The sequence below is a fragment of the Nuphar pumila genome, chromosome 6 (genome assembly GCF_984573655.1).
Source record: "Nuphar pumila chromosome 6, dmNupPumi1.hap1.1, whole genome shotgun sequence".
Taxonomy (NCBI): Eukaryota; Viridiplantae; Streptophyta; class Magnoliopsida; order Nymphaeales; family Nymphaeaceae; genus Nuphar; species Nuphar pumila.
This window is the reverse complement of record NC_143254.1, coordinates 17347638-17360562: the sequence shown is the minus strand read 5'-3', so window position 1 is coordinate 17360562 and position 12925 is coordinate 17347638. Positions and strand designations below refer to the sequence as shown.

General features: G+C 38.9%; 2 protein-coding genes across 2 annotated transcripts; one reads left to right on the top strand and one right to left on the bottom strand.

The window, feature by feature from the left end:
* The first annotated feature begins 342 nt into the window (after positions 1-342).
* On the top strand, positions 343-1587 carry LOC149834148 (uncharacterized). The gene is made up of 2 exons (XM_090009995.1): positions 343-457; positions 571-1587. Exons 1-2 carry the CDS (start codon positions 373-375, stop codon positions 1524-1526), a joined length of 1041 nt encoding a protein of 346 aa, XP_089866121.1. The 5' UTR covers positions 343-372; the 3' UTR covers positions 1527-1587.
* Positions 1588-5259: 3672 nt separating this feature from the next.
* On the bottom strand, positions 5260-12425 carry LOC149834147 (aspartic proteinase A1-like). The gene is made up of 13 exons (XM_090011245.1): positions 11945-12425; positions 10782-10842; positions 9883-9977; positions 9661-9773; positions 9393-9561; positions 9257-9296; positions 9088-9152; positions 8322-8435; positions 7883-7947; positions 7613-7766; positions 7421-7540; positions 5639-5727; positions 5260-5540 (listed from the first exon to the last, which is right to left on the bottom strand). The coding sequence occupies exons 1-13, from the start codon at positions 12308-12310 to the stop codon at positions 5456-5458; spliced, it is 1536 nt and encodes a 511-aa protein (XP_089867371.1). The 5' UTR covers positions 12311-12425; the 3' UTR covers positions 5260-5455.
* Between the last annotated feature and the right edge of the window lie 500 nt (positions 12426-12925).

Below are 12925 nucleotides of genomic sequence, written 5' to 3'. Positions count from 1 at the left end.
ATTTTAATATTTAATATTATTTTAACAAAATAGTACTTTAATTATAAAATATTACAAATAATTTTTTATTAATTAAAATTTTAAAAAATCTGTATCTTTTTGTCATATTTTTCAAATAATTAAAAGTCGTGTCACGCGTCAGGTCGTACGCGTATCTTTCCGACAGCCCCGTAGCCACACGCACTTTGGAGCGCTCACTCAACTAACATTCACAGGCCTTCTTCCCTCCCCTCCTTTTCTGATGTTTGAATCTGTTGACAAGAAAAGTAGAAGGCGAAAGAACGCTCTCAAGGGACCCTTCCTCTCCTTTTCTTCTATCAATTCAACAGCACCATCTCTCTCTCTCTATCTCTCTCATTGTAAAGGGCAATAATGCCTCCACGCTCAAGGAAGAGGAAAAACGATAGGAACAGAAGGGGGACAGGGTTGCATGTGGCCGTTCCAACTAACATTCCAGGTATCTCCTTCCGCCCCACCTTGCCTTTTCTCACCATTTGGGCCTTTTGCCCATAACCATTGTTTGATCTTCTCTTCCTCTTTTGATCTGTTTTATGTTTCTTGTTGTCTTAGAAGAAGTTGGTGGCGATGAGATAGAAGGGGAAAGGGCAAATGGTGCTAGGGTTCATGATGATGGTGATGAAGATGATGCTTCTCCAAGGTCATGGAATGGCAAGCAAACAAATCCTGATGGCTCAAACTCAATAACAGAGAACCACCCACGTCTTCCTCCGGGCGATTCGAGCGGTAACTCGGCGCCGACTGCGGAAGTTTTGGAGATGGATGACAAGGGTGAGGGGAATGGAGGATTGGAAGCGGCCGTTGTGGTTGCTGCATGGGAATTTGAGGAGAAAAACAATGGATCCTTGGAAGGGGCTGATCAGTTGGAGGCTGGGGAAAGCAATGCCGAATTTGTGGAGCCATTGAAGGATAGTGATAAAAAAAATGTGTGTAAGAGTAGTTCTAGTGATTATGGGAGCTCGGATAGTGATGGTGTTAAGGAAATGGAGAAGCCGGGAACTAATTTGGATGTTCCAGAGGTTGGGGAATTGAGGAATGCAGTTAGAACTGAAGTTCTTGAGGTTGAAGTTCCAATTGAGAATTCTGAAACTGTTGTTGAATCTGGAATAGGAGGAAACATGGCAAATGTCGCTAGTCCTGCTCTTTCGAGTTTGGCTGAATCGGTGAAAGAGGAAATTGGGGAGAGGATTGATAATTCTGGTCTTGTAAACTTGGTTGAATCAGTAAAAGAGGAAACCACAGAGAGTATTGATGATTCTAGTCTTGTAAACTTGATTGAATCAACAAGAGAGGAAACCACAGTGGTGGCTGTGCCATTTCCTTCTGTGGAGGTTCATCAGGAAGTTGAGAAACAGGTGGTGATTGTTGATACTGCAGGAAAACCAATTGGTGATCCCTCTAAAGATAATGAGAAACCAGAAATCACAGGAACAAAGGTTTGTCTTCAACTACATTGGGGAGCATTTCCCCCTCCTTGTGTTAATCGATATCGATTGGTCCTTTGTTAGAATTCAAGAGCAGATAACATGTTTGTTTGGTGCGTGCAGAGACTTTTACCACCACCAATCGAGCGATGGGCTTCCTGGAGGAGTTGTTGTGGTTTAATGGATGTTTTCATTCGCTCAAACAGATAAAAACAAGGTGAAATGAATTATTTAATGTTTATGTCTGTTACTTATGAAGTCGAAGATTGTTTTTTTTTATGTTGAATGGCCTGAATCACCAACATGAACTTTAGTTATCTTATATGTTGCTTCCAACGATGAGCATTTCCTTTTTTCTTTTTAATTGTCGATTCAGTTACTCAGCTAGTTGGTTTCTTCTGTGTTGATTCGTGCTATGGCATTTTCATTGTGGATTTAGGAAAGCATACAACTTATACCAAAAAGCAGTTAATACCGTTTTAGATTGGAGATTAAATGATTGATTGTCCTGATAATAGTGTCTGGTAGGTGTATGATTTGGTCACTGTAACGACAACACACATAGTTTAGTTCTAGAGAATCCATTCCAATGTCTGATGAGATTAGGAGGAATGGAACACAATGGAGAATAGAATGATTTGGAAAAAGAGGTGACTGAATTACAGAGGTTAACTGCTTTGAAGTCCTGACCAATTTGTATGTTGGCCATGACATTTTTTTTGTTGTTTAATGACTTTGCATCCGCAGATGGCCCAAGTTCTCAATGGAAAAGTTTATGCGGTAACGTAGACATCTCTTGCTATCCTTGTTATGATGAGTTGTGCCCAAATAACGTCTAGAGGTTATTTTGAAATTGTTGATTATGTTGTTTATGAGATGCATAATAAACTACTTTTGACATCTCTTCACTGTGAAAGTTTGCTCATGTCCTGCTAATATCTAGTTTGTTTTCATGTTCTCATGGCAGTGTATTCTGCAAGTGTAGCAGAAAATTTTCAGGGATGACTTGAAAATCCTGCTTGGTTGGTCAAATCTGGTGACAGTTGAATAAAACCAAGTTGGTCAGCTGTGTAGTCTTGAAGCTTGTTGGTGTTTCGCTGATTGTGATTAGGCTAAAGAAGTAATGAGGGCAGTTCCTGTTTTGCTTGCGTGTATGATCACTATGGTCGGTACCATGAGGTGTTGATTAATCAAGTTGTTTCTTTTCAGTTAATAATTTTACCATGCTCTTTGGCAGGTATTTAGAGCATCTCAACCTTTGTCAAATGCATATTTGTGTTGTCATTTGTATATGAACTGTAGCCCTTGCAACTTTGATTTTGTTGCAGTCATCGGTATCAATAGACCTATGGTGGTTTTTCTATGCACGGATATTTGACCGTCATGTAAGCACATTTCAGATACAAGAAATGTCCTCCAACTGCTGTATGCTCCTATGCAGTTTTGTACAATGCTTCTGTGTTTGGCCAGTCTACAAGCTAGGAACTTCCTGAGTTGGACTCTAACCTGTGTCAAAAGTTGCATTCAATTGGTTGAATATTAGATTGAGTTCACTGGAGTTTGAGCCCATTTCAGAACTCAGTTGTTTCAAGTAATACTTGAAAGAGATCACCCATGGTGAGTTTTTAACTTTCTGGGCTCTTGGTACTGCTTATCAAAGGCCTTTATAACCGTGTGAATGTCCCACTGAAGCCTCGCCATTACTAACCAGGAATTTAGTAAAGGCGAATCTAAATTACAAAGGCCAAGTTTAAACCAGCAGATCATCAACCAGATGCTGTACTGGTTTGGTTGCATGCTCTGTTATCTGCTCTTAAAAAATACTAATTAGGATTCTAAGGCATCTTACAAAACATGGAAATAGATCAACACATTTGGTTTAACCTTTTGACAGAACTGCTTAGAACGAGAGCATGGACCTTCTTAGAGTGAGATGTAAAGACATTTACATCGTTATACAAATGCTGTGATTGGGATCAGCCAACCAGATATTCTTTTATTTTTGCAACATGAACCGTCCAAATCTACCATCCTTGTGAATGTTTGTTCAAAGAAGAGAGCAAGATCCCTACACCTATTGTCACCTGAGAATCCTCAGAGGGGCTCTGATCCATGCCGGTTTGGTCATGTTTTTCGTTAGCTAGGGCACAACAAACCTTATGTCTTTTGAAAGAGCTTAGCACAAGTTAAATGAATGAAGTACCGGGCTAAGAGGTTGTTTCAACACTCAAAGATACGAACCATGTAGCACATAACCTAGGCAGTTGCACCACAACACGCGGTCCTAAGATCAAACTAATGTCACAAATCCCCTTGTAAAATTTCCTCAAGGAAAAATCTCGTGACATTTCTCTAGAAAATTCGGTATTTATAGAAAAATACAAGAGCATATAAAATATAAATAGGAATACAATTATTATAAAAAGCTTCTGTAAGTCACGTTCATTTCACAATAAAACATAACATTTTTAAAATAGATGACTAAAAAAAAATGTCAGTTTTTTTTTATATTGATGCCTTTGAAATACAATCTTTTCACAATTATCAGCGATATTGTGACAGGAGGAAAAAGCTTTCAGAGCCTACTTTACGAGGCAGATTGGTGGGAGAAGACATTTTACTACCCCTCATGAAACAATCACGAAACCAAACATCAGCTGGGAAAAGATGATGCTGATGTTCCAACGCACGAAATAGGTTCACAATACTAATCGAGGGCTGGAGAGTCGGATCCATGCACAACGAAATACGGGTGCACTGAAATCACTTAATTACATCATGAGGAACAAATTTTTGGGGTCTGAAATTGTAGCACTTTCAACCACGAGCAGTGGTGTGTCATGTTGGATGCAGATTTTGAAATGGATACAATAAGATCCAAGACAGGTAAATGTGTTTTTTTTTATGAAAAGTAGGACATGAGAAAACGTTTTGTAAGTATTCATATATAAAAATATCTACAAGTAATATAACCAAAATTATTAAAAATTATAAAATGTCAAAATGTTTCATAATGTCATGTGGTGTTCCCCTTGTGTCGGATCGTGTAGGGACACAGGACCTCAAACTGCGTGTCCCTGTGACGTAACCACAGTCCATCCTGGGACAAACATCAAACAAAGAATATGGACAACTATACTGCAAGTCTACAACTAAGGCTGGTAAACGAGACGAACGAACTGAACAGGCCATATTCAGGCTCGGCTCGTTTAGCAGTAGGTTGAGCTCATGGCCCAGCTCGTGTTAATATATATATATATATATATATATATATATATATATATATATATATATATATATATATATATATATATATATATATATATATATATATATATATATTCAGCTCTCTCAAGCCGATGTTCGGGCTCAACTCGTTTAAGCTAATTAAGCTGCTCATGGCTCGGCTCACCAGCTCGTGTTTATATATATATATATATTCAGCTCTCTCAAGCCGATTTGAACACCCTATGTTCGAGCTCAACTCGTTTAAGCTAATTGAGCTGCTCATGGCTCGGCTCACCAACTATACGAAAAGATCACAAACAAGTTTATGATGAACCGAACTGAGCTGAGTTACGAGCTGCTCAGTTTGTTTACTAGCCCTATCTACAACCAAACAACAAAATAATGGGCAAGGTAAGAACTTGGACTTAACTATATACCCTTAGCTCATGTTTGACTCTCAGGACAAACGCCGCATGTCCTGAGCAGCTTGTGTTGCTCGAGCATGATCAAACATGGGACACAGCTCGGGCAGGGACCAGTCAGTCCCCACCCAGGGGCGTATCGTGTATCAAACACACCCTTACTGTACTTGTCCTAACTCTTCACAATCTATACATGAAATCATCTTGATAATATGTGTACCTCATATATTCCACTATAGGATCGTCAAGAGGCATATTTATATCATATATTACAGTTATGATGCATATTTATATCCTGTACAACAGTTATGAACATGAAAAGATGGTGCTACTTATAAACATGAGACCCACCTCACAATGATTTTAAGCTGCCTCAGCAAAACCCACTGTTAGATTGCCATAGTCAAAAACGGTGTGGTAAACTCCCATGAAAACATCTCCCAATATCCTGCAATAGGACATCATACAACTTATCATCCATGGTATATAAAGAACACAATGATCAAGGTCATCACCAGCGAAAAATGAAGAAAACGGCCGTCATACCACAGAGGCCCACGCGGTGGAGGCACATCCAAAGCTATAAATCCACTGACGCACTGAGCAGCAGGACCCTCGCCCACCTTAAGGATGTACTGTTTCAAACCACCAGAAACAACAAGGAAAGGAAAGTTCAGGAAAATGGTGTATGCTAAGTATATACTTGTCTCTAAAGACCATGACAAAACCTATAAACACCTTATTTTTCCTAACATATGCTAAAAGGGAAAATGATTGCCTTCCATTGGCAATAGCAAGGTCAAGCTTGTGTAAATTACAGGACAATCTTATAGAGCAAAACATTTCCTATCACCGCATAAATATCAATTGTGAAGAGTTCCCACCAACACCCTAAATTCAAATGACAGCTTACTGGGTTGTCTACCTTAGGCTGTTATCTTATGAACTGTATGAGCACACTCAGTTCCTTATTTGCTCAAGTAGCCCCAACAAACTCAATGTGGAACGGCCTCTTGACCCTGGAGGCATGAGACCTTAGACCAACACCCCTGGTTAGCTATACAAGTATAAATCAAATATACCCTAAAAGGACAACCAAGGAGCAACATATATCTAATTCAACTTATGACCTTGGCCCTCAACAACAATGTGCGGCACATACCATTGCCAGCTGATGTAGCAGTAGAGAAGATCTTGCACTTTTCATTCTATTATAGAAAGTACAGAGGTATGGTCATCATGGCCAGGTTGTTGTCCTCACCAGCAAAATGTCAATAGAAGAGAAAGTTCTGAGAACACTCCCAAAGACATGATGCTTATCAACTTTTCTTAATGTAGAGGAACCTAACTGCCCGACCATAAAGTCTGATTAATTAAAAAAATGCCAAGATTTTGTGCAGCCAAACATAAAGTTGTATCAAAATCTTGTCCTACATTGAAATTAACTCCATTAACACCCTAAAATTGCACATGGTAGAACCACCACGTTTACTCTGACTTTCACAGACTATTCACAGACACTACTCTATCCTAAATTTCAAATTATAATTTTGTAATATGAATAAGATAAGGCTACATCTTGGTCAGCACACACACACACATGGGGGTAATGGATTGGTAATGACACCATTACATACAAACGAGTTTGGATCTCCTATGTGCAAGTTGTTTTTGACCCAAACTGACCTCATGGATGCATTAAGCATGTTCAAAATAGTGGGAACCGGCTTTTGGATCATGTTTTTTAGATGAAAAAACACAATTTTATGACCTAGGAAAGTATCACACATTGTAGGCCGTTGATTTTTGAAGCCTTATAAAATCCTATGTACGTGTCGTAATCGGACAATTCAAAAGCCAATCCCCACTAAGTGAAACATGTAGATCACATATGCAAGGTTGGTTTTATGAAAACAACCAAAAATTTGTCTAAGTGAAGCATGTAGATCACATGTAAGGTTGGTTTTATAGAAAAAAAACAAAAATTTGTCTAAGTGAAACATGTAGATGTAGATCACATATGTAAGGTTGGTTTTATGAAAAACAACCAAAAATTTGTGTGTGTCTGTGGATTCAGCATGTTCAAAATAGTGGGAACTGGCTTTTGGATCATGTTTTCTGAAGCCTTATAAAATCCTACCTACGTGTCATAATCAGACGATTCAAAAAGCCAATCCCCACTAAGTGAAACACGTAGATCACATATGTAAGGTTGGTTTTATCAAAAACAACCAAAATTTGTCTAAGTGAAACATGTAGATCACATGGGACAAGTAAATTGACAATAAATTCACATGACAATTAAAGGAGGTTGTGATTCTTGGGTACCTGTTCTGGGGTAAGATTAAAAGTTTTGCCTCCAATAGTGAAAGAAACACTTGGCATGACAGACAAACTGTTGCAGTCAACAGCTGACTCCCCCATGGGACTCGGCAACCGGTCACAGAGCTGCATTACATCTCAACAGATTAACTATCAAGATCACTAAAATTTCCAGGCGGTTAGTGTAAAATGGTTCACCTGATTGACATAATTCAATATTTGCTCCTTTGTCTGGTTCTTCCTGATCTGATTTTGCATCCATACAACTGCCATCTCACAAGCCATGCATATAGCATCGCTCTTTCCAGATCTTTCCATGTTTTCCTTGTTGACAACACTTTCAATGACCATGCTGTAAGACCAATATCAAAAACCAAATGTTTCAGAACAAATTCCCTGGACCAGATAGAAGAACATCACTAAAAACTTTTGGGCAATAGAGTTACATTTATAGCAGAGAACTCTGACCTGACATCACGAGTGCCATCAAATTCACACAAACCAACCTTAGAACAGATTTTCTGGGGCTGTGTCTGCATATTTGCACAGCAAGTCTTCAGAATTCCATCCAAGAAATTGAATAAATTGGAATTTAACTTATTTTATTAAAAAATTAATATTATAAGAAGCATGATTCTTCCACAACAAAAGCAAAAAGGAGAACATCTGACATGGATGCATTATAGTCAGGAAAATTATTGTTTCTGTGCTCAGTTCAATATGAAAATAGGCTCACTGATGTCTTCCTGCTGAGCATAAAAGGTGTAACAGTGATTTTACCATAAACTACTATCTTTGGTATTTCCCCAATCACCCATGGCTTTATTTTGTACATGGCAGCATGAGAAGAATGTGCCCTTTTAAGTTATATGGATAGTTAGCTGTCGCTGCTCTAATAGTTGCATACCTGAGCTAACAACATTTCGATAATCATATCACCATACTGAGCGATAACAGATTTACACTCCTGGCTGACAATACCCGATGCTCCAATTGCATGATTGATTTCAGTAATTATACCCTGAAATGCATACAAGATCATCAGGAAATGGCTTAGTAGTTGTAATGCAGAAATATGCAATGCAGAATACATTGAGAGAATGAAGTCAATAAACCAAATTACAGCTGACAACAAAAACATGCGAACAGATCGATTTGATAGCATAGTGACTTATGATGAGAAAATAAACCACTTTATACTCATGCAATTAACCACAATATTAGGAAAACAAATTAGATGAATAAATTGTTTGACAGAACATATGCATATTCACAACCACCTATCAGCCTATTGTTTTGGCATGACAGAGCTATGCTACACAACTAGAAATCTTTTCTAGCAAGAAATATCTGTCTCCACATCTAGAACTAGTGTAGCAAAAATATGATGGAATAGCTCAATATAAAGCATTCAAATTTCATAATACTGTTACTGGAACTTGCACATTGCATAGGAAATGTTTTTTAGAGAACGCAAAACCACACAATAAACAAGCAAGAGAAATTTGAGAAAGAATCCACAAGCAAGCGAGAGAGAGAGAGAGAGAGAGAGAGAGTAGTAGTAGTAGTAGTAGTATCTTGGTGAAAAATGTGACCTTTCAATTTTTACATATAAAGAATCACATGAACTCATAAACTAAACATGTTTGTAAGCTGAGAGTTATCACACGCACAGTTGGACCAGCAATCAAGGAGGTTCCTGAATCTGCAATCGCTGCACAACCTCCTGAACAAAATCCTGAAAACCAAGATATACTCTCATAAGGTCATAGCCATGAATGAGAAAGAATGATTATCATCATAATCTACAAAAGAAAATCATGCCAGCTCAGAGTTAATTACCAGTTGTTTCACCACCAACAAGGACATCACCCATATCAAACTGGTACAAAGGAAGGAAATATCATATACAGAGAGAGAGAGAGAGAAACTAAATCTGAATTTCATAAGCTTTCAGTGAAACTCAGATGTTACGCACCTGCCAGTAACCTTGTTGAGTAACAGGCACATATGTGTGTTCACCCTTGTAGTGACTAGGATCAACACCTCCAAATACTATTTCTCCTCCTTCCTCATCTTTCGCATTTCGGTTGAACCAGAAAGAGAAAACAGGTTCTTTAACAAGACCTTGTTCAATCATGTTGTACCTGCAAAGACAGATACATTTAATAAACTAATGTTCAAATCTTATCCATGAAGCATTTCGTATAATTTACATTGATAATAGATTAAAATAAAGATCCTACCAAGGTGGAACAACATTCCCGACTGAGATTTTCTGGAATCCTAGTCCAAGGATACCATCAAACTTGGCAACCAAGAATGTGATGCTGGGTTCTCTAGTAGCTTCAATGAAAACCTGCATAGAATGTAATGAATAAGAATGCAACTTACACATAATTGAATCCAAAGAGAGATATAGAGCAAGAGCAAAGATAATCAGAGTTAATACAAGACGGAATTCCCACCTGATCTTTCACAACAAGGTCACCCACTTGAACATAATCTTGACTCAAGAATCCAGAAATAGATCCAGACCCATAATGAATAGCACAAGACTTGCCTAATCAAACAATGCACATAGAACCATCTTAGCATCTTGGCCTATACAGTCATAAAAACATTTGAAGAAGATAGTAACAATAATAACCAGAACAGAAAAACTAAATAAAGATTAACTTCTATCAGACCTTGAAATAAGATTTAATTGTTTTTCCCTGATTCATTAGGAAACTAATATTTATGCAGCATGGTTCTGACATTAGGGTGGAGTATTACAATGGCTTCTCATCTTAAACTCCTCTTTTCAGACAGTATTTTGACAGACTGAACTTCAATCATTTCGTTTACCTAGAAGGCTAGAACTGATGCAATCAGGAATCCCCCATTGCTGGGTTGTCCATTACCAAATTCAGCATGTTTATGTCCTTTACAGGATGTTACATCAAGCATTTCACACGAACATGTGTTCTCCACATCCCAGAGAACCATCAGCTTTGCAAAACTTAAATGCGAAATCGCCATGTCCAATGTAAGCTAGGCGACCCACAACATTTAACGTTTTAATATCATATATTTTCACCGAGTAATTATGTTGCACAACCGTTATCCAGGACTATATGAGTTCATTTAGGTTTTACCTTATCAAACCACAAACCTAAAAGGAATTCCTATGAGCACCACTAATCCAAATCATCTTGAGCTTGTATAAGACACATAAAAACTAGCATATCTAGTCAGATGTTTATCTGAAGCACCCTTAACAAGGATAGACAAGAGAATGCACAAAACTGTAGCAAAAACATGGTCATTCCTATTTACCATGAAATAAAGCACATATAAATCAAACTTAAGAATGAGACCATACCATTCTTCTTGTAGGTGTTTGAACGGGTTGCCTTGTACTTGGAATGGAAGTAACACGCAACCTACAATAGAAATTGCAAGTTACCATCTAAAATCCCTTTATCCATATTTTGGATACATAAACCCAAGACAAACCAAAGCCACCTATCCATATAAAACTAAAAGAATCAATTGCCTGAATCTGGCTGAAAAACAAGGCGTAAGACCCAAGGCTGTAACATGCACTATCTTCAGACAAGAAATCCACTGCTGGACATAAGTTATCAATGCCTCCGCCCTTAAGGTGCTACGATGATAAAGTAGCATTCCCCAAACTGAAATTAGGGATAAATTAGGGAAAACTGGGACGCAATCAACTTCGATAGTGAACCAGTAAGCTTCTCAGGCACAAAAGTGAAAAAAATGATGGTTTCATGATAGAGAACAAGAACTCCCAAATGGACAACCGCGAACGCTGTAGCCTCTCACACGCAAACGTAGGAAGACAAAATTGTAACAAAAAACAGGTTCTTTGATTTGCATCAAATTAAACCACAAGTCAATTCCTTTGAGTTTCATTTTTGCGAACCTATGCCCCCAGTGGGATACTTGACAGGTTAGCTACAGCACTGCACGGGTCGATACGTGCAGTAACTATCATCCATCATATATGGCTAGAATTACAGAGGTATTTAATCCCATTTCCTCCCCTATCCTTCATCTCTTAGCATCAGCGCTGACCGAGAAGAGAAATTTCGCCGTTGTTCTTCCCAATCTTTACGCATTTCACTGCTCCAGAGCGCATGGCAAGCATACTAATTTCCAATTCTTATGTGACATTCTTTAATTTTACCATCGAAATTATAGCACTGAGGGTATATATAGATCACAACACAAAACAAAACAAAACATCAAATAACAACAAATTAGGAACGGGAGACCTTCAAGTTTCCACTTTGATTTTGGAAACAGAAACGACCTGTGACGGAAATAACCATTGTTCTCTACACAAGAAGGAACGGTAGAAAACAAAACGGAAAAGAAAACCCCTAAATTTTCTCTGCTCGTACACCTCGATCATCAACTCAACAAGAGAACACAGCAATTATGAGATAAAAACCATGCATCAAGGACTCCAAAGAGAATCAGGAACCACAGAAACAGAGAAAAATATGAGGAACCGACCGAGAAGTAGCATTTGGAGGAGGGAACCCAGAGATTGGAGCTCCCGGTGTCGAAGATCACCGTGAACTTCTGCGACGGAGACCCAACGCCGATCTCCCCGTAGTACTGAGCGTCCAAATAATTGTTCAGAGAGATGATATCGGGATCCCCTGAATCGCCGCCGAGCCGGCTGGCCCGGAGCTCGTTTCTCGCCCTCTCGGTCGGCTCACCGTGTTCTTTCAACGCAATCCGGCGCGCGAGCAGCCGATTCTGATCCAGAGGCCTCTTCTTCAGCCCGATTCGCACCAAACGCTCCGCCGAGACGGCTGGGAAGAGGAGTAACGACAGGAGCAACACCACAGGGAGCGTTTTCCGATCGATTCCCATCTTCTCCGTCAAGAAGGACGTCAGTTTCAGGCAAGAATTCGTGGGAAAACGGAAGAGAAACGAAACCCCGGAAAGGGGAGCGAAAGCTTGTCTGAGAAGGAACTGAAGAGAGGAATGGGAGGTCGTTGAGTGAGGGGCTGAAACAATAAATAGAAAATCAACAAGGGTAGTTTCGTCATACCAATAGCGCTCTGTCAGGACCTTGGGCTAGAAAGACGTCAAAGCCCCTTGACCTACGGTTGCTTTTCCTGTTTAAAGCAGACTAAGTTGATGGTGGGATAGTTTAATCATTTGTGAAAATAATTGTGTTAGATTCCGTAATTATAGGTCACGGAGCATCGGAAGAATATTCTTTGACTTGTTTTAAGCCTAAAACACCCCTATAATTGAGGATAATGATTCCTTTGACCTCTCGACACCTTTTTAACCAACAGAAAAAAGATAATCTATTTCCTGAAGCAGCATCATGAAACTTTCTTGTTTGTCTTATACTTGATTCCTTTTTGACCCCACATCAGCAAAATGCTGCCATCTGATTGGACAGGCGAACATAGTATGATGAGTTAACGGATCATGAAAACCACTTGCGTGCATGGAGCACCGATGGAATCATTA

Coding starts and splice junctions, on each gene's coding strand:
- LOC149834148 (XM_090009995.1), top strand. CDS start 373: ATGCCTCCACGCTCAAGGAAGAGGAAAAACGATAGGAACAGAAGGGGG. Junction 458..570: donor CGTTCCAACTAACATTCCAG/GTATCTCCTTCC, acceptor TTGTTGTCTTAG/AAGAAGTTGGTGGCGATGAG.
- LOC149834147 (XM_090011245.1), bottom strand. CDS start 12,310: ATGGGAATCGATCGGAAAACGCTCCCTGTGGTGTTGCTCCTGTCGTTA. Junction 9,774..9,882: donor ACCTTGTTGTGAAAGATCAG/GTGGGAATTCCG, acceptor CATTCTATGCAG/GTTTTCATTGAAGCTACTAG. Junction 7,541..7,612: donor TATTGAATTATGTCAATCAG/GTGAACCATTTT, acceptor GATGTAATGCAG/CTCTGTGACCGGTTGCCGAG.